This window comes from Ceratotherium simum, chromosome 3, assembly GCF_057802395.1.
Source record: "Ceratotherium simum simum isolate JZ-2026a chromosome 3, ASM5780239v1, whole genome shotgun sequence".
Classification (NCBI taxonomy): domain Eukaryota; kingdom Metazoa; phylum Chordata; class Mammalia; order Perissodactyla; family Rhinocerotidae; genus Ceratotherium; species Ceratotherium simum.
The window spans coordinates 93547948-93568937 of record NC_141902.1 but is presented as its reverse complement, the minus strand read 5'-3'; the positions used below and the strand labels follow the sequence as shown (position 1 = coordinate 93568937).

The following is a 20990-nucleotide window of genomic DNA, read 5'->3' as shown; positions in this document are numbered from 1 at the left end:
CGGCCTCCCCGCGTTCCTGGGCGCTGCCCGAGCCCTGGGGACCGCCGGGCGCAGGCCGCTCGGCACGGCCATTCTTCCCCGGCCCCCTCCTCCCTTCCGTTTCCGCGCCGGGCGGGCGGCCGGAGGCGGCGGCCGGCGCTGGGCAGGGGGGCCGGCAGGCGTCGGGGCCGCCCGGCGCTCCCGCCCGCCCCTTCCCCTTGGCGGGCCCGCCCCGGGGCCTGGGCCGACTGCAACCGCAGGAGGAGGAAGCGGCGAATCAGGAACTGGCCGGGGGTCGGCGCGGCCCTAAGTCGGTCCTCGGCGGCCCAGGAGCAGCTGCCCGCGCGGGTAACTCCTGTCCGGGGCCCATGAGCCGGCGGGCGGGCGGGCGGGCGCGGGAGGCAGGGGCGGCCGGCGGGGACCGGGCAGGCGTCCTGAGAGCCGGACACCGGACTGGGCGGGGCAGGGCCCGCGGAAGGGCAGGGGCGGCCGTGGTGGCAGGGCTCGGCTGGGGCTGCGTGGGGGCCGGCAGGGGCAGGCTTGGCCTGCCGAGGGCACTGGGCACACACGTCCTGGCAACTGGTGCTGGGTGGAAGGGCCGTGGAAGGGAGGCTCTGGGCGGCTCCTGTTCCAGGACTGGTAAGGGGACCCCTGGCACCAGGCCTTGGCCTTGGACGCAGGAAGCAAGGAGACCCAGTCCCAGGCCAGGCGGCTCTTTTGTACCTATAGCTGCATTTAGCAGGACAGGACCCCACCTCCTGCCTGTCAGCAGCTCCTCCTGGCCCAGCAGCCCCTAGCCTCCCTGACCCGCCCCTCCAACTCCAGCTGCTGCCTTGTCCCCAGTGGTGGCCTCTTCCTCTCTGTCCCCAGGACGGCACTATGGGCTTCTCTTCGGAGCTGTGCAGCCCGCAGGGCCACGGGGCAGTGCAGCAGATGCAGGAGTCAGAGCTTCGGCTGCTGGAGGGCATGAGGAAGTGGATGGCCCAGCGAGTCAAGAGTGACAGGGAATACGCGGGGCTGCTGCACCACATGTCCCTGCAGGACAGTGGGGGCCAGAGCCGGGGCATCAGCCCCGAGAGCCCCATCAGCCAGGTGGGCTTCTATGGGGCCCTAGGCCTCCTCACCACCTTCCCGCCCTCGCCTGAGGTATTCCTCTGGTTGCCAGGTTATCTGCCTGCCCACTTCCTTCCCTGGAGCCCACTGGGTAGGGTGGAGATTTGGCAGGCCCAGGCTTGGGAGCCATTGTCCCCCATTCCCTGTCTCGCCCATCCTGTGCTGTAGTCCTGGGCAGAGATCACCAGCCAGACGGAGGGCCTGAGCAGGTTGCTGAGGCAGCACGCAGAAGATCTGAACTCAGGGCCCCTGAGCAAGCTGAGCCTGCTGATCCGGGAGCGGCAGCAGCTGCGGAAGACCTACAGCGAGCAGTGGCAGCAGCTGCAGCAGGAGCTCACCAAGGTGGGTGGGTAGCACTGGGGCTTCACCTGGTCATTTCTGCTTAATTTTGAAACTAAAAGGGCTGGTTTTGCACAAGAGCTGCTGGATTCACTGGGGAAGTGGAAGTCCTGACCGCAGGCCCGCTCCCAGGGCCTGCTCCAGCCTTGCCACAGCTTCCTCCTTCCCCTCGCCCTTGGGCTGGCCTGCAGCAGGACCTCTCTGCATTTTCTATCGTACTATGTGCCTGGGCAGAGTGCTGGAGTACAAGGACAAGTGATCCAGCCATTCCCTAGGAGGAACGCGAGATCTGTGACCCATCTCCCGCGCTGCACCAGGTGGCTCTGGGGTCTGAGAGACAGAGAGAGGAATGAGGGCTAGTCTTCTGCCCTTGGCCTAGGCGGGCTCCCCCCAGGGCCCCAGAGACACCACAAGGCAGCAGTGTGGCCCCCTGACACAGAGGTTAAGGCCTGGGGCTGTGAAGTCGGCCTGCCTGCGTTTGAATCCTGCCCAGCTCCTCAGTCTAGAGGTTGTGTGACTGGCGCTATTTATCTGGGTGCTTCAGCCTCCTAATTCAACGTACTGGTCAGCCCCCTGCACCACAACCCTCCCATCAGCGCAAACCTAGCGTTGCCACAGACTCACAGCGGCCCCTGGTGGCCAGTCTCCACCCACTCCTCTCTCACTAGAAGCTCATCTAATTCAGGGGTCTGCCTGTTTTTATAGGTACTTTATAGAACACATTCACGCCCATTTGTTTCCATTTTACTCATGGCTACTATAAAGCTACAATGGCAGAGCTGAGTAATTTCAACAGAGACTCTATGGCCTATAAACCTAGGATTATAGGCCAGATTACCATCTGGCCCTTTAAGAAAAAGGCTCATCTAGTCTATACTTTCAGCTCAGTTACAGATGGAGAAACTGAGGTTCAGAGGAGAGGGATGGAACTTGCCCAGAGTATCCCAGTGCATCAACAGGGGAACTGGGATGAGAACTCTGGTCTTGACCGTCTGTTGTTCCTGCCACCAGGAACAAAATTTGCAGGACTCAGTGCGAAATGAAATTGTAGGGCCCCCTGTCAAAAAATTATAAAGAATTTCAAGGTGGCATCAACAGAGCATTAAACCAAGCACGGGGCCCTTCTACGTGTGGAGCTCTGTGCAACCACTGCACAGGCCGCACATGCCTGCAGCTGGGCCCCACCTGCCACCAAATGGCACTCTGGGCCAAGGAGGGACAGTTGTAGCCTGCCTAGTCCACCTCTCTGTCTTCCCAGGGGCCTAGCCTTAACCCAGCCCCTCTGACCCTAACCTCAGCAGCAGAGATTAGGCCCCAGAGGTCTCCAGGCCCTTCCTGGAGGATGGACTTGGATGTGCAGCCTGCCTGGACTGCAGGACCTGTCCAGGGCTTCACCTTGGGAGAGTATCTCCCATGTCCGGGGGACCTGCTACCCCACACTGGCCTCTCCTCTCTCCCCAGACCCACAGCCAGGACATTGAGAAGCTGAAGAGCCAGTACCGAGCCCTGGCACGGGACAGCGCCCAGGCCAGGCGCAAGTACCAGGAGGCCAGCAAAGGTTTGTGGCTTCCCTCACTGGCAGGGAGGGAATCCCAAAGGAGCCCTGACCTGTCCACAGGTGCCCAGGGAGTGGGGGCTGCCCAGGCCTCTGTGCCGTCACCCACACCTCCCTCCCCTCCCGTGGCAGACAAGGATCGCGACAGGGCCAGGGACAAGTATGTACGCAGCCTGTGGAAGCTCTTTGCTCACCACAACCGCTACGTGCTGGGCGTGCGGGCTGCACAGCTGCACCACCAGCACCACCACCAGCTCATGCTGCCCAGCCTGCTCCAGTCGCTGCAGGACCTGCACCAGGAGATGGCGAGCATCCTGTAAGCCCACAGCCCCTCCCACGCCCCATCACAGCCCTCAAGCTCGGCCGCCACACCTGGAGGCAGGGTCCGGAAAATCCAGTTCTGTAAAATTGACGGTCACGTAATCACGTGAGAACGGGCCCTGGGCCAAGGACGGGAGCCAGTCAACTTACATCTGAAATACATTATTCCAGGGCCCATCATTGCCGAGTTTTATTATATTTATTGAGTACTGTACTAGGCTCTGAGAACAATGTAGATAAAAACATCTGTCTTCTAGGATTGTTCATGTTAGTGGAGAGAGAAAAGAAAGTCAATAAGTAAAATAGCATGTTAGAGGCGGTAAGTGCTAGGGAGAAAAATGAAACAAGAAAAGGGGCTTGGGAGGAGGGAGGGCCGGTGAGGAGGTTACAGTTTTTTTCTTTTTTTTAAGAGATGTATATTTTGTTCACATTTAATCCTTTTTTATATGAAATTGATTTTCGTGTCTGATTAAAAGCAGGGATGAAAATTACAGTTTTGCCAGTTGGATACTATATTTCCCCTGAACAATTTTTTTTTTTTATTACTCCTAAGATTTTTTTTAATTGATGTCATAATAGTTTATAACATTGTGAAATTTTAGTTGTACATTATTGTTTGTCAGTCACCATATAAATGGATCCCTTCACCCCTTGTGCCCACTCCCCCCCAACCCCCATCCCCCTGGTAACCACCAAACTGCTCTCTCTGTCCTTGCCTTAGTTTATCTTCCACATATGAGTAAAATCATGTGGTGTTTGTCTTTCTCTGTCTGGCTTATTTCGCTTAACATAATACTCTCCAGGTCCATCCATGTTGTTGCAAATGGGAAGATTTTGTCATTTTTTATGGCTGAGTAGTATTCCATTGTATATGTATACCATCTCTTCTTTATCCAATCATCAGTCAAGGGACACTTGAGTTGCTTCCACTTCTTGGCTATGTGAATAAAGCTGCAGTGAACACAGGGGTACATAAGCCTCTTTGGATTGTTGATTTCAGGTTCTTTGGATAAATACCCAGTAGTGGGATAGCTGGATCATAAGATGTTTCTATTTTTAATTTTTTGAGGCATCTCCATACTGTTTTCCATAGAGGCTGCACCAGTTTGCATTCCCACCAGCAGTGAATTAGGGTTCTCATTTCTCCACAACCTCTCCAACATTTGTTATTTTTTTGTCTTGGTGATTATAGCCATTCTAATGGGTGTGAGGTGATATCTTAGTGTTGTTTTGATTTGCATTTTCCTGATGGTTAGTGATGTTGAACATCTTTTCATGTGCCTATTGGCCATCTGTATATCTTCCTTGGAAAAATGCCTATTCATGTCCTCTGCCCATTTTTTGATCAGGTTGTTTGTTTTTTTGTTGTTGAGTTGTGTGAGTTCTTTATATATTACGGAGATTAACTTCTTGTCGGATATATGATTTGCAAGTATTTTCTCCCAGCTGGTAGGTTGTCTTTTCATTCTGATCCTGGTTTCATTTGCCTTGCAGAAGCTCTTTAGTCTGATGAAGTCCCACTTGTTTATTTTTTCTTTTGTTTCCCTTGTCCGAGTAGACATGGAGTTCAAAAAAATCCCTCTGTGACCCATGTCAATGAGTGTACTGCCTATGTTTTCTTCCAGGAGTTTTGTAGTTTCAGGTCTTACCTTCAAGTCTTTGATCCATTTTGAGTTAATTTTTCTGTGTGGCAAAAGAAAATAGTCTACTTTCATTCTTTTCCATGTGGCAGTCCAGTTTTCCCAGCACCATTTATTGAAGAGACTTTCCTTTCTCCACTGTATGTTCTTAGCTCCTTTGTCAAAGATTAGCTGTCTGTAGATGTGTGGTTTTATTTCTGTGCTTTGAATTCTGTTACCTTGATCTATGTGTCTTTTTTTGTACCAGTACCATGCTGTTTTAATTATTATAGCTTTGTAGTACATGTATATATATATATATATATATTTTTTTTTTTTTTTTGAGGAAGATCAGCCCTGAGCTAACATCCATGCTAATCCTCCTCTTTTTGCTGAGGAAGACCGGCTCTGAGCCAACATCTATTGCCAATCTTCCTCCTTTTTTTTCCCCCAAAGCCCCAGTAGATAGCTGTATGTCATAGTTGCACATCCCTCTAGCTGCTGCGTGTGGGACACGGCCTCAGCATGGCTGGAGAAGCAGTGCGTTGGTGCGCGCCCAGGATCCGAACCTGGGCCGCCAGCAGCGGAGTGCGCGCACCTAACAGCCAAGCCATGGGGCCGGCCCCTGTAGTATATTTTGAAGTCAGGGATTGTGATGTCTCCAGCTTTGTTCTTTTTTCTTAGGATTGCTTTAGCTATTCGGGGTCTTTTGTTGCCCCGTATGGATTTTAGTATTCTTTGTTCTATTTCCATGAAAAATATCTTTGGGATTCTGATTGGGATTGCGTTGAATCTGTAGATTGCTTTAGGTAGTATGGACATTTTAACTATGTTTATTCTTCCAATCCATGTGCATGGGATATCTTTCCATTTCTTTATGTCATCATCCATTTCTTTCAATAATGTCTTATAGCTTTCATTGTATAGGTCTTTCACCTCCTTGGTTAAATTTATTCCTAGATATTTTATTCTTTTTGTTGTGATTGTAAATGGGATTTTCTTCTTGAGTTCTCTTTCTGTTAGTTCATTATTAGAGTATAGAAATGCAACTGATTTCTGTAAGTTGATTTTGTACCCTGCAACTTTGCTGTAGTTGTTGATTATTTCTAATAGTTTTCCAATGGATTCTTTAGGGTTTTCTATATATAAAATCATGTCGTCTGCAAACAGCGAGAGTTTCACTTCTTTGTTGCCTATTTGGAATCATTTTATTTCTTTTTCTTGCCTAATTGCTCTGGCCAAAACCTCCAGTACTATTTTGAATAAGAGTGGTGAGAATAGGCACCCTTGTCTTATTCCTGTTCTCAGAGGAATGCCTTTCAGTTTTTCCCTGTTGAGTATGATGTTGGCTGTGGGTTTGTCATATATGGCCTTTGTTATGTTGAGGTACTTTCCTTCTATACCCATTTTGCTGAGAGTTTTTATCATAAATGGGTGTTGGATCTTGTCAAATGCTTTCTCTGCATCTATTGAGATGATCATGTGGTTTTTATTCCTCGTGGTGTATCACATTGGTTTTTATTCAATGTGGTGTATCACATTGATTGATTTGCAGATGTCGAACAATCCCTGTGTCCCTGGTATAAATCCCACTTGATCATGGTGTATGATCTTTTTAATGTATTGTGGTATTTGGTTTGCCAATATTTTGTTGAGGATTTTTGCATCTATGTTCATCAGCGATACTGGCCTGTAATTTTCCTTCTTTTTATTGTCCTTGTCTGGCTTTGGTATCAGGGTGATGTTGGCCTCACAGAATGTGTTAGGATGTCTTCCATCTTCCTCTATTTTTTGGAATAGTTTGAGAAGGATAGGTATTAAATCTTCTTTGAATGTTTGGTAAAATTCTCCAGAGAAGCCATCTGGCCCTGGACTTTTATTTTTGGGGAGATTTTTGATTACTGTTTCAATCTCTTTACTTGTGATTGGCCTATTCAGATTGTCTGTTTCTTCTTGATTCAGTTTTGGGAGGTTGTATGAGTCTAAGAATTGATGTTTCTTCTACATTGTCCAATTTGTTGGCATATAGTTTTTCATAGTATTCTCTTATAATCCTTTGTATTTCTGTGGTATCTGTTGTAATTTCTCCTCTTTCATTTCTAATTTTATTTATTTGAGCCTTCTCTCTTTTTTTATTAGTGAGTCTGGCTAAGGGTTTGTCAATTTTGTTTGTTTTCTCAAAGAACCATCTCTTTATTTCATTGATCCTGTCGACTGTTTTTTTGGTTTCAATTTCGTTTATTTCTGCTCTAATTTTTACTATTTCCCTCCTTCTGCTGACTTTGGGCTTTGTTTGTTCTTCTTTTTCTAATTCTGTTAGGTGTAGTTTAGGGTTGCTTATTTGGGATTTTTCTTGTTTGTTAATATGGGCCTGTATTGCTATGAGTTTCCCTCTCAGGACTGCTTTTGCTGCATCCCATATGAGTTGGTATGGTGTATTTTCATTTTCATTTGTCTCCAGATATTTTTTTATTTCTCCTTTAATTTCTTCAATGATCCATTTGTTGTTCAGTAACATGTTGTTTAGTCTCCACATTTTTGTCACTTTCCCAGTTTTTTTCTTGGAGTTGATTTCTAGTTTCATAGCATTATGATTGGAAAAGATACTTGTTATGATTTCAGTCTTCTTAAATTTATAGAGGCTTGCCTTGTTTCCCAACACATAGTCTGTCACTGAGAACGTTCCATGTGCACTTGAGAAGAATGTGTAATCTGCTGTGTTTGGATGGAGTGTTCTCTATATATCTATTAAGTCCATCTCATCTAGTTTTTCATTTAAGTCCACTGTTTCTTTAATGAATTTCTGTCTGGGTGGTCTATCCATTGATGTAAGTGGGGGGTTAAAATCTCCTATAATTATTGTGTTGTTGTTAATATCTCCTTTTAGGTTTGTTCATAGTTGCTCTATGTACCTTGGTGCTCCTGTGTTGGGAGCATATATGTTTATAAGTGATATGTCTTCTTGGTGGAGTGTCCCTTTTATCATTATATATTGCCACTCTTTGTCTCTCATTACCTATTTTATCTCGAATTCTACTTTGTCTGATATAAGTATGGCAACACCTGCTTTCTTTTGTTTGCCGATATCTTGGAGTATTGTCTTCCATCCTTGCACTCTGAGCCTGTGTTTGTCTTTAGAGCTGAGATGTGTTTCCTGGAGGCAGCATATTGTTGGATCTTGTTTTTTAATCCATCGTGCCACTCTGTATCTTTTGATTGGAGAATTCAATCCATTTACATTTAGAGTGGTTATTGATATATGAGGGCTTAATGTTGCTATTTTATCGCTCATTTTCCAGTTCTTTTGCATTTGCTTTGTTTCTCCTCCCATGTGTTTCAGACTACCCATTCAGTTTGGTAGTTCTGTGTGGTGGTTTTCTTAGTTTTCTCTTTATTGATCGTATGTGTCTCTGTTCTGATTATTTGTTTAGTGGTTACCATGAGGTTTGTATAAAAAATCTTGTAGATGAGATAGTCCATTTTCTGATGGCCCCTTATTTCCTTAGACTAAGTTGGTGCCATCTCTTTCCTATTCCCCTTCTAAGTAATTATTGTCACAACTTATTCCATCTTGTGTTGTGAGTTTGTGTTTAAAGTGATGCGGTTATATTTATTTTTGGTGTTTTCCTTCCCTTAATCTTTGGTGTTATAATTAACTGTTTGCTAACCTATTCTGATAGAGAGCTGCAATTTTCCTGATTTTGCCTACCTGTTTTTCTCCTTGCACAAAGCTTTGTATCCCCTTTCTCTTTTTTTTTTTTTTTTCAGGCAAGAGAGCCTTCTTGAGTATTTCTTGCAGTGGGGGTCATGTGGCAATGAACTCCCTTAGCTTTTGTTTATCTGGGATAGTTATTATTTCTCCATCATATCTGAAGGATGTTTTCACTGGATAGAGTATTCTTGGCTGAAAGTTTTTGTCTTTCAGAATTTTGAATATATCATTCCGTTCTCTCCTAGCCTGTGAAGTTTCTGCTGAGAAATTGGCTGAGATCCTGATAGGAATTCCTTTGTATTTTAAAAAAAATTTTTTTTGTCTTGCTGCCCCTCATATTTTTTCTTTATCATCGACTTCTGCCAACTTTACTACTGTATGCCCTGGTGAGGGTCTTTTCATGTTGATATATTTAGGAGGTCTATTGATTTCATGCACTTGTATTTCCAGCTCCTTCCCCAGGTTTGGGAAGTTCTCAGCTATTATTTCTTTGAACAAGCTCTCTGCTCCTTTTTCCCTCTCTTCTCCCTCTGGAATACCTATGATCCTTATGTTGCATTTCCTAATTGAGTCAGATGTTTCTCGGAGACTTTCTTCATTTCTTTTTAGTCGTGGTTCTCTCTCCTCCTCCATCCGGAACATCTCTGCATTCCTATCCTCAATATTGCTAATTGTTTCCTCCATATTGTCAGCTCTGTTCTTTAAAGATTCCAGATTTTTTTTATGTCCTCCATTGTGTTTTTCATCTCCAACATTTGGTTTTTCTTTATAGTTTAAATGTCTTTTGTGAAGAAGTTCCTGATTTCATTGAATTGTCTATCTGTGTTTTCTTGTAGTTTGTTGAGCTTTTTTATGATAGCTATTTTGAATTCTCTCGTTTAGGTTATAAATTTCTGTGCTTTCAGGATTGATTTCTGGGTGCTTGTCATTTTCCTTCTGGTCTGGAGATTTAATATATTTTTGCATACTGCTTGAGGGCAGTATGAGGTGAATGGATACATGAGACTGGGCTTATTGTTCCTCATTCTGAAAATATCTGGTTGCAGCTTCTACCTGCCGCCACTAGGTGAGAGTCAAGAGCTGTGTGATCAGCAGGTGCTCTGGCTGACTGGCTGTGCTGGTGCTCCGGGTGGTGGGGAGGGGCTCTTTCTTTCACCTGCCCAATCCCTGGGGGCTTCTCATTCTTCCCTTGCTACCTGCTCTCCTAGGCTGCTAGCTTGATGAAAATATCCCCACAGCAGTTCAGTCCCCTCCATATGGGAATTTCCCACAGGCTGTGAGAGAACTTGGAGAGAGACAGTTTTTCCACGGAGGACCATCCCTTCCCCCTCTCTCTCAGAGAGCTGCGCTGTCCACGTCCCAGAGTTGCTGTCATTGGGGAAGGAGAGGAGTTCTCCTTACCTCCTTCCACTTCCTCTGGGGGTACCAGCACCTCCACCTTCAGATGTAAGGCTGTGTGGGTTTCTCAGACCTCTTTTGTGTTGTGTGAACGTCCTCTGTTGTTATATGAATGTCCTTTTTGTTGTATCTTAGCAGAGGAGAGTCTAAGGGGGAAAGCTCACTCTGCCATGATGCTGATGTAAACTCGAGTTTACAGTTTTAAACAGAGTGGTCTGATGAGAGCCCCGGAGGTGCAGGAGGGAGCTGGGGGGGTTTGGAGAAAGGCCATTCCAGAAGGAGGGAACAGCAGGTATGCAGGCCCTGAGGTGGGAAAGTGCCTGAAATCAAGGAATAGCAAGGAAGCCAGTGTAGCCCATGCAGAGTGGGGGGAGGGCAGAGTTTGGGGGGCTGCTGGATGTCCAGCAGGCCATTGTGAGGACTTTGGCTGTGTTGAGAATGGACTTCAGGGCACAAGGACAGGGGCAGAGACACTGGACAGGAGGCTATTGCAGTAATCCAAACCACTTAGACCAGTGGCAGTGGAGGGGAGAAGTGGTCAGGTCCTGGATATATTTTGAAGGTGGAGCCAGTGGGATTTCCTTATGGACTGGAAGTGGGGTGTGAGATAGAGGAATCAAGGATGACTCCAAGGATTTGGCCCCAAGCACCTGGAAGATGGAGTTGTCATTAACTTATGTGGAGGAGGCTATGGGAGAAACAGGTTCAGGAGACAAGAGCGGGAGTTCATTTTTCAAGTAATGGAGTTTGGGTGTCTAAGAGATGTCCAACAGAATGTTTTGAGCAGGTGGATGGATACATGAGACTGGAGCTCTGGGTATGTGCTGGGATCGGAGATGTAAATGTGGGGTCAGCAGCGCCTCAGTGGTGTGTGCGTGTATCGGAGCCCTAGAGCCCCAGCTGTTGGGCTGGCTGCCCAGGGCAGGCATGATTGCAGCTCATGTTTAGCAAGCACTTCGTATGTACCACACACTCTGCACACAGGATCTCACTGGGTCCTTATTGAGACTCCCAGCATCCCCATCATACATATCAGGAAGCGAAGGTCAGGGAGACGTTAAGTAATTTGCCTATGGTCTTTTGACTGGCAAATGACGAGGTGGGGGTCCACCCCAGGGCTGACTCCAAACCCAGTGTCATGGGCCCTGGGCTTCCCTGAGCCTTGCCCAGCCTGAGGCCCCTGTAACCAAGGGTCCTGTCTGGGGACAGGAAGGAGATCCTGCAGGAATACCTGGAGATTAGCAGCCTGGTGCAGGACGAGGTGGTGGCCATTCACCAGGAGATGGCTGCAGCTGCCGCCCGCATCCAGCCCGAGGCTGAGTACCAAGCCTTCCTGCGACAGTATGGGTAAGCCCCTCCTTGCTCCTGCCGGCCACCAAGGCTGCTGGCCTGTTCACTGACAGGGCACTGTCCCCCCGCAGGTCCACACCCGATGTCCCACCCTGTGTCACCTTTGATGAGTCACTGCTTGAGGAGGGTGAACCGCTGGAGCCTGGGGAGCTGCAACTAAATGAGCTGACTGTGGAGAGTGTGCAGCACACGTGGGTAGTGGCTTGGCACAGGGTCGGGGATGCTGGGGGGTAGACACTGTCCATACAGAGCTGTGCCCAGGTGGCCGGGCTTGCTTGGCTCTGCAGGGATGCATCTGAAGGGCATGGCTCTAATATTGCCCTTCCTTTGGGCACAGGCTGACCTCAGTGACAGATGAACTGGCTGTGGCCACGGAGACAGTGCTCAGCCGGCAGGAGGTGGTCACTCAGCTGCAACGTGAGCTCTGGAACGAGGAACAGAACACCCACCCCCGGGAACGGTGAGCGGGTCCACCCAAGCACCCTTCTGGCTCTCCTTCCTCCCTCCTGCCTGCCCGACCCCCTGCTGGCTGCCAGCTACAGGCTGAGCCCTTCTCTCTCCCTCACCTCCCGCCTGCCCCTGCCTGCAGGGTGCAGCTGCTGGGCAAGAAGCAGGTATTGCACGAGGCCCTGCAGGGGCTGCAGGTAGCACTGTGCAGCCAGGCCAAGCTGCAGGCCCAGCAGGAGCTGCTGCAGGCCAAGCTGGAGCAGCTGGGCCCCGGCGAGCCCCCGCCCGTGCTGCTCCTGCAGGATGACCGCCACTCCACGTCGTCCTCGGTGAGCCGCCTACCCACTGCCTGCCGCTGCCAGCCACGCCTGCCTGCCCGGGGCTGTGCTCCTCATTTTCGCCCTCCCCCTCCCTAAGCCTGGCCACCCGCTGACGTCTGTCCCTGGCCTCAGGAGCAGGAGCGAGAAGGAGGAAGGACGCCCACCCTGGAGATCCTTAAGAGCCACATCTCAGGAATCTTCCGCCCCAAGTTCTCGGTGAGTGGAGCCCAGCCTGGGCCCACACCTCTGCCCTTCTCTAAGGGGTGGGTCAGGCCAGGGGCCTCAGAGGTGACCCCCGCAAGCCCCTTGGGTCAGTCACTGAGTTGCCCTAGAGAGGAGGCCCTGCCCAGGCTGCTTTTACTGGGGAGTCCCTCTCTTGCCTGGATTCCAGGCTGCAGATGTCCCCAGATCCTGCTGCCCCTGCACCCCCTTTCTCTCTATAACCATGTGTGCTGAAGGGACCTGCAGCCTTGTTGACCCACGGCTCCCCCTGCTCTGGGAGTGGTTAGGGGCTGTGGCTTGGTAGAAAGGACGAAAGCTTGGTTTGGGATCTGCCGGCCTGGGCTTCCCATCCTGGCTTTGCCTAGAGTAAGCCTGGGAGAGTCTAGTGCCCACTCCAGGGGCCTGCGGATGGCTTGATGTGCCATTCAGGTGGTTTGTGAGGACTGAGGGGCATATGAGAGAGAGAGAGAGAGAGAGACAAAGACCCCCCCCAACTGACCCCTGGCTGGCCTAGTGGCCTCCCCTGACGAGCTGGCTGAGTAACCCCTTCTTGCTCCGCCCCTGCTCCTGCCCAGCTCCCCCCACCACTGCAGCTTGTTCCAGAGGTACAGAAGCCCCTGCATGAGCAGCTGTGGTACCATGGGGCCATCCCACGGGCAGAGGTGGCTGAGCTGCTGACACACTCTGGGGACTTCCTGGTACGGGAGAGCCAGGGCAAGCAGGAGTACGTACTGTCAGTGCTGTGGGATGGCCAGCCCCGGCACTTCATCATCCAGTCTGCTGACGTGAGTGGGGCCTGGACTCCATCCCCTCCCCTCCCTTCCGCTCCCCTCCCCTCCACCCTTGAGAGGGTAGGAAGGAGCTGCTGTGTCTTAGATGCCTCCCTGGCAGAGCTGAAAGGGGCCACAGAGACCACCCAGTTCCTGTAACAAAATAGAGGCTGAAGCCTTCAGCATGAGTCCTCCCCTAAGGCTGGGCTAGCAGACTTGTCCTGCACCCTCAGGTGGTGCCTTTTCTGCAGGTCCCTCTGCCTCTCGTCGCAGGCAGGCCCTTTCTCCCTGCTATTCCTCCTCTCCTCTCCCAGGGCTCAGGCCCCCTCAGCGGTGAGGCTGTTGACCCCAGGTCCCCCTGTCCCACAGAACCTGTACCGACTGGAAGGTGACAGCTTTCCCAGCATCCCCTTGCTCATCGACCACATGCTGCGCTCCCAGCAGCCCCTCACCAAGAAGAGCGGTGTCATCCTGAATAGGGCTGTGCCCAAGGTGAGCCCATGCCCAGCCCGGCCCATGCCGCCCATGGGGCTTTCCAGGCCCCCAGTCTACGTACAGGTATGAGGTGACTCCTCACTCCTCAGGGCAGCCTCCCTCTAGGTTTGGAATGTCAAGGCCATTCCCATTCCGTGGGCCACACACAGAGGACTGGCGCTCACCCACTTAGTGTCCCTGCCTGGTCCCCGACGTCACCTGAGTGTGATCTTGACGTAGTCCAACCTCCCATTTTACAGACCAACAAACCAAGGTGCCAAGAAATGAAAGGCATAGCATTGGTGGGGCTGTTCGGTCCTTCACAGGGCCCAGCATGCTTTCCCTTCACTGACTTCTGACCCCCGCCTTCCCCAGGACAAGTGGGCACTAAACCACGAGGACCTGGTGTTGGGCGAGCAGATCGGGCGGGTGAGTTGAGTGGGGTGTGACTCTGCCAGCCTCCTGGCTGCCTGTGTTTTCCCTCCCCCAGCACTGCTTCCTTCCAGCCCACAGCTGAGTCGCCCCCAGGCCCCACCCTCGCTGAACTCTTCTGCCTCCCTGCTCCCTGCCTCAGTCTGATTCCCAACTCATCTCCCGGACTCCCCGCCCAGCCGCTGCCATACACTGTCCCTCACCCCCACCCCGCCTCCTCAGGGAGGGGAGACACCCTGTTCCTGTGAGCTGTAAAATACTTAGGAGAGAAGTCATTTTCTTAAAAATCAGAACGCTTTTCCAACCCAAGTGACAGTGATTTTTGGATTTTCCATGTCACTTCTCAGTGAACGGGGCAAGTCAGAGAGAAAGTTCTCTGCCAATGCCATGTGTACCCTCTCAATTTGGGGGGAGACTCCTAGAGAGCTGGGATTGGGGGGCACTGAGTGAGGGTGGGTGGGGACAAGGCGGGCTGTCCCCTGAGCAGAGAAGAGAACCACGATCCAGGGAAGATTGGTGGGAGCCCACTACCATTTCAGGGGAACTTTGGTGAAGTGTTCAGTGGACGCCTGCGAGCCGACAACACCTTGGTGGCAGTGAAATCTTGTCGAGAAACGCTCCCACCAGACCTCAAGGCCAAGTTTCTCCAGGAAGCGAGGTGGGTGATCAAATAGCCATCACTGTACACTAGGATCCCTCTGTGCATGGCACCACATGAAGTACGAGACTTGCGTGGAGTCGTTAATCCTCACGGTCCCCCATGCCGGTACCCCCCACATAGTGCGAGGGGTGCAGGCTCCGTGACCCACCCCAGGTCACACATCCGGGACTGCTGGCCTCAGATGCCAAGCTCTTCTCTCCTGCTGCCCTCTCCCATCCTCCCTCGGGTTCCCTGGGGCTCCTGGGGCTGGGGAGGCAAGCCCCCAAGGCAGGATCCTAAGCAGCAGTGCCCTCCAGGATCCTGAAGCAGTACAGCCACCCCAACATCGTGCGTCTCATTGGCGTCTGCACCCAGAAACAGCCCATCTACATCGTCATGGAGCTTGTGCAGGGTGAGCAGGGGGAGCTGATCTCCAGGGCTAGGGCACTCAGACCTGCCAGCTCAGCACCCCGCAGGTGGCTCAACGAGGCTTCCTCCGCCCACCCCCAGGGGGCGATTTCCTGACCTTCCTCCGGACAGAGGGACCCCGCCTGCGGATGAAGACTCTGCTGCAGATGGTGGGGGATGCGGCTGCGGGCATGGAGTACCTGGAGAGCAAGTGCTGCATCCACCGGTGAGTGAGTGGGCAGGGCAGGCCCATGCAGCACACACAGGTCCCTGGCCACCCGCACCCGCTGCAGGTGGTGCTGTCACCAGCACTCAGGGCTCCAGAGGTGGAGTTTGCCTCTCCTGATGGGCCTAGGGGTAGGGAGCAGCTTTTGTTCATGGCTCTGTCTAGAGGGCCCGGGCCAAGCAGGTGACGGTTGCTGCATGGACATTGGCTGAGTGAGCCCCTGCCCTGCTTCGCCCAGGGACCTGGCTGCTCGGAACTGCCTGGTGACAGAGAAGAACGTCCTGAAGATCAGTGACTTTGGGATGTCCCGGGAGGAAGCTGATGGGGTCTACGCAGCCTCAGGGGGCCTCAGACAAGTCCCTGTTAAGTGGACCGCACCCGAGGCTCTCAACTATGGTATGTGGGCTGCAGGGCCTGAGGCTGGGCGTGGGTCTTGCTGGCTGCCTCACTCTGGCCCATGGGCGTGGACAGCCCATTCCCGAAGCCTCACCTCCTTGCAGGCCGCTACTCCTCCGAGAGCGACGTGTGGAGCTTTGGCATCTTGCTCTGGGAGGCCTTTAGCCTGGGGGCCTCCCCCTACCCCAACCTCAGCAATCAGCAGACTCGGGAGTTCGTGGAAAAGGGTAAGGCAGCCCTGCTGCGTGACAGCAGCCTCAGAGCCGAGCACTCTCCGCAGGGCTCCTGCCGGGCTCTCCCAGGTTGCCTAGCCTTCCAGCCTTCCACTGGGGCAGAATAATAACGATCCTGTAGCTCCCACTGACTGAGCACCTGTTATGTACCAAGCCATACATTATCTCATTTACTGTTCACAAATTGTGAGGTAGGAATTAATACGTCCCTTTTACAGACAGAAAAACTAAGGTTTGCAGAGGTCACACAACTAAGCATGTAGTGGGATTAAGGTTAGAACCTCTATGACCTTGGTGAAGAAGAGCAGCTCGTTAAGAACAGTGCGTCTTAAGCACCTCCCATTGCTTATGATATGCCCCCTGGGGCTGCCAGGGGCCCTCAGACTCCCTCCTCATGCCTGGTGTGCTGTTCCTGTCCTCACAGGGGGCCGTCTGCCCTGCCCCGAGCTGTGCCCCGACGCTGTGTTCAGGCTCATGGAGCAGTGCTGGGCCTATGAGCCCGGGCAGCGGCCCAGCTTCAGCACCATCTACCAGGAGCTGCAGAGCATCCGAAAGCGGCATCGGTGAGGCTGGGAGCTGCTTCTCAAGCCAGTGGCCTCTGCAAGCGGGGCTGTACCTCCTCACCAGCTCCTGCTCTCACCGTTGGACACTGTTCACAGGCCTGGACTCCAGCCAGCAGCATCTGTGCTGCTGGCAGGGATGCGGCTCCATGTCTGCTGTGCATCCCTGCTCCTGCCAGGGCTCCCTCTTCCAGGCAGAAATAATAAAACCACTTGTGCCCATCAAGTGCTCTTAGCATGTATGCTCCTCTGGAGGGCAGGGTTAGGAGGAATAGAGGGCCTGTACTGCGGCCGTGGGGAAGGGAGAGAACGGGGAGTGTTCACAGGCAGAACTGGCATGGTTTGTAGCTGCTGGATGTGAGACACAGGGAAGTGGGAAGGAGATCAGGATGATATACAGGCTTCTGACCAGATGGTGGTGTCATTCCTGAAATCAGATCACAGGCAGAGGAGCAGAGCTACGGGGAGGATGGAGTTTGGAGGTGTTGCATTTGAGGGGGCTGTGGAGACGAAAGTGTGATGTATATGTCCGTAAACCCAGACAGAAGTAAAGGCTGAAATTGAGGTCAGAAAGTCATTAGCTGTCACATGTTAGAGTAGCCAACACTATGGATGTGTACAGCAGTCACATGAGATTCAGGAGAGATGAGAAGAGAGTCAGGGAAAGTTAGAGTTACAGTCAAAACAGGCTGGATGGCTGAAGAGAAAGAAAATGCTTCCCAGGGAGTTTCTCTCTCAATACAAATTTACTGAGAAATGGGGTAGCAGAGCGGGGAGCCTTCACCTCCTCCCCTGAGTGCCCCCAAAATTATCTGAAACTTTTCTGGCAGCAACGGTGAAGATCAAAAAGACAAAGAAGCGTGAACAAACTGAAAAACAGAAACTGGGAAAGATTTAAAGAACAAAGCAGGAAGAAATTTGAGGTAAAATGGCCATCCCTCAAGAGACTTTAGGAAATAGTTGACATCTCTTTTCAAAAGCCCTAAAACTTGTTTAAACGAGAGGAACTCAGGTTAGAATGTGACTAAATGAAAATCCTAAGAAGTCAAAGCGTGTCTCCATTGAAAGCGGTAAAAAGCAGAACTGAAGAACTTCTGCTTCTGGGTAGGATTGTGGTCTGTCTCTGCAGGCCACCACTCCCATTGCAGCAACTAGGAGGAAACAGATAAGATGAGCGTAACCATGTTTAAAGAGAATGGAGAGTGGTGGAAGAAATAAGGACCAGATGGACTAAAATTCCAAGGAGGAAAGAACCCCTCCAAGGTGAACTGCTGATGGGAGGCTGTTTTCGTCCCTGAGACGTGCTGATTCAGGACAGCTGTGATGATCAGAACTTCCCCAAAGAGAGAGAGTCTACTTGGGAAGAGAGAAATGAAGTTTCTGGTGCTGGCAGGAACTATGCTATGGATTGGAAACTAGAGGATCCCGAAATGCAAAGTCACTTCTTCCCATGGAACATTTGCTGAGTTCCAGAGCAGTGTGGGCAACTGGGAAGGGGCTGGGCCGGAGAAGCAAGTCCCAGTCTTGCAGTGTTTAGAGGGAGGGGGCCTGAAACAGACAGATAAGATTTTGAACTTGTGTGGGTTGGGAGGCTAAAGAGCTAACTTCAAAATCTCTGAAGAGAAGAATTTGAAGGGCTGAGAGAGACAGAGACTGGCCAGGCTTTCAGCCCCAAATCCACTCATAAGGGATAGGAACAATCTAGAGGAGGACTGAGTTTTATCAGAACTATAACTCAGTTCAGTACTTGATTACATCTAGATGACTAGCTCCTCTGGGAACCCTTGGGGAGGGAGGAGAAGAATAATCTTTGACTCTTCTTTTGTACCCAATATGCAATATACAATCAAATATTATAAAACATTCAGAAAAAGGGGAAAAAATGGGGCCAATACACAAGAGAAAAAATAAACAATAGAAGCAGACCCATAGATGATCCAGATATTGGAGTTGGCAAATAAGGGTTTTAAAATAACTATGCTTAATATGTTAAATGGAGAAAAAGATGGACAAAATTGATGCAAATAAAGAGAATTTCAACAGGGCTGGAAGCTGTTTAAAAAGAATCAAAAGAGCATGTAGAACTGAAAAATACCATCTCTGAAATTACAAACACATTGGATGGGTTTCATGAAAATTTATAGAACTAAAGAATAAAGTCACAATCATAGTTAGAGACCAGACACATCAGAAGACAGGACTACTGAACTTGAAGATAGATTAATAGAAGGTTTCTAAACTGAAGTATAGAGCGAACAAAGAAAGAATGGAAAGAACAGAGCCTAAGAAATGTGGGACTCCGATACATGAGTAATTGAAGATCCAGAAGAAGAGAGAGAAGTTAGGACCAGAATAAACTCGAAATGACCCAAACGTCTATTCAGCAATAAAAAAGAACAAACCACTGATGCATGCACCAACACTGATGAATCTCAAACACGTGTGAAGAAGCCAAACATGAAAGAGTGCATACTTATGATTCCTTTGTATAAAGTTCAAGAACAGGCAAAACTAAGCTATAAAGAAGTCAAAGTAGTGGTTATGTCTGGGGATACTGATCGTAAGGGTGTGAGGACATAGGGGAATAGCTCTGCCCTGGTGTCCTTACAACCTTGCAAGTCTCTACATAGGCCATGTAGACGAGGCTTGAGTAGTGTGACTTGGGTCTTGACAGTGTGCACTACAATTACTCCTGGAGTCAGGGGACATAAGCAGCCTAGAGAAAAGCCTCCTTATCTTGAGGGAGACTGCCACAAAGCCATTTCTCATCCATCTTCCTAGTTTCATTGAGTGAAGGGCTTTCCATCTGGCCCTTCCCCTTGTAGAGTGCAGCCATAGGCCATACAACTGCTTGGCTGTAGTTTGGAATTGGCTCCTTAACCGCGGAGTGACCTACCACCATGCCTCTTGTCATCTGGTCCCTCCAGTTCAGTGTCATCCTATGGGACAAGGGATGCAAGAGGTTGACACCATGCTGGTCTTTCTTTTGCTGTCTGTGTAAGTAATAAGCTGTCTGGATCCACTGGGGCTTGTCATCTCCTTTCTGGCTGAGTCTATGAAAGTGTGTCAGGCCCACCTAGCGGCTGCATAGTGATTCTTGTGGCCCTGTTAGCCACCACACTGCGCTTGGGGACTGCTTGACCACTTGACCAATTTGCCACTTAATGTGGGCCTGATAAGGTCATAATCTCCCTTTTGGAGAAGAGACAAGTCTCTGTGGACTGTCAGGTCAAGTATGGGATAGCATTCTGGTGGACTTAGTGTCCACTAAGTGCCCATTTAGTGCTGAGGTGTTTAGTGACATCAGAGACAAGCGGTCTTTGACCATTGTCCCTGATCCCCAACAAGCTCCATTGGTGTTTAGAGTTAGAAATCAAAGATGGAGGGTCTTGCAAAGCTAAAGAAAGCATATGGTGGTATTGCTCGCAGTAGGTGACTACAAATAGAACACTACCTGGTGATCAAGGGCAGTCCGCCACTCAGAAATATGATGAGATCCACTCTTACAATGAGTGAGTGAGGAGGGAAATTAGAGATAGATTTGAACAAAAGTCCAATGAAACCACAGAAGCACAGCTCATCCAACTAGCAAATGAGGGTGTGTGCAAGTTCTGCTGGATGACAAGGAATAGAAGTCATTTGGGTGCTTAACAACTGACCCTATGCTCCAAGCCACTTTGGCCACAACTGTTCTGGCCAGTGACATGGATATGGAGGAGGAAAATATAAAGATAAATCAGGGCTTATTGCAGTGGGTCTTTACAGCTCTGGTGAAAGAGTGGCCTACTCAAGATGAATTTCTGTCATCTGATAAGCACTCTTGGACAGTATTGGGAGAGGCTGTCACTTGCTTTTAGTCTGCTGTGACCTCAGCCTGGATTCATAATAGAGATCCTGAGTGCCCAGATGAAGAAATAGTCACCCAAAGTCAGATTAAACATTTGCTCGACACCATCAGGCTATGGGCGAAACTGAATTTTCTCTTGCTCTCTGGGGCTGTCTCTGGGAAACTATTCAGCCACTGAGCAATAATTTTTCCAGAATGGAAGCCTTGGCAAAGGCCAAGATAAAGCACTAGAGGCCAAGCCAGGGAGAGAAACGAGCCATAAGTCCACGTGGACCTGGCTATTATGCCAGGGGGTCCCAAAAGAGGAAAATGATAGTCTTCCCATGAAGAAAAATTCTCTCTTGTTATTGGGCTCTGGGAGGGCCATGGGACTTAAAGATTTGGGCTGTATCTGGGCCATCTTTGGCATTTGCTGTGGGCAGACAGGAGGGACACCAAGAGAGCCCCTACCTCCCAGCTGAGGGTTATGTTGTCTGGACTGCTGTTTGACCCAATACTTTCAGCACTATCCCTGACCCGCTTCATAGACAAATGACTAGGTGGGAGGCCAAGGTCCCTCTATCCCCAGGGGAGACCAGAGGCCCTATGCAACGGTCAAGGTGTGTTGGGGAACTGAACTGGAACCAAGA

General features: G+C 50.3%; 1 protein-coding gene across 2 annotated transcripts; it reads left to right on the top strand.

Annotated features, from left to right (window-relative positions):
- Nucleotides 1-207: 207 nt before the first annotated feature.
- On the top strand, nt 208-16740 carry FES (FES proto-oncogene, tyrosine kinase). 2 transcript variants are annotated; one of them, XM_087428973.1, is made up of 19 exons: nt 208-327; nt 850-1071; nt 1261-1434; nt 2893-2989; nt 3119-3302; nt 11246-11383; nt 11458-11577; nt 11724-11846; nt 11976-12162; nt 12286-12369; nt 12951-13160; nt 13515-13637; nt 13995-14048; nt 14591-14709; nt 15009-15103; nt 15202-15325; nt 15564-15721; nt 15826-15948; nt 16379-16740. In XM_087428973.1, exons 2-19 carry the CDS (start codon nt 859-861, stop codon nt 16519-16521), a joined length of 2469 nt encoding a protein of 822 aa, XP_087285099.1. In that variant the 5' UTR covers nt 208-327; nt 850-858; the 3' UTR covers nt 16522-16740. The 2 variants fall into 2 exon arrangements, with proteins under 2 accessions (XP_087285099.1, XP_087285100.1); XM_087428974.1 differs by lacking the exon at nt 11246-11383.
- Nucleotides 16741-20990: the final 4250 nt, after the last annotated feature.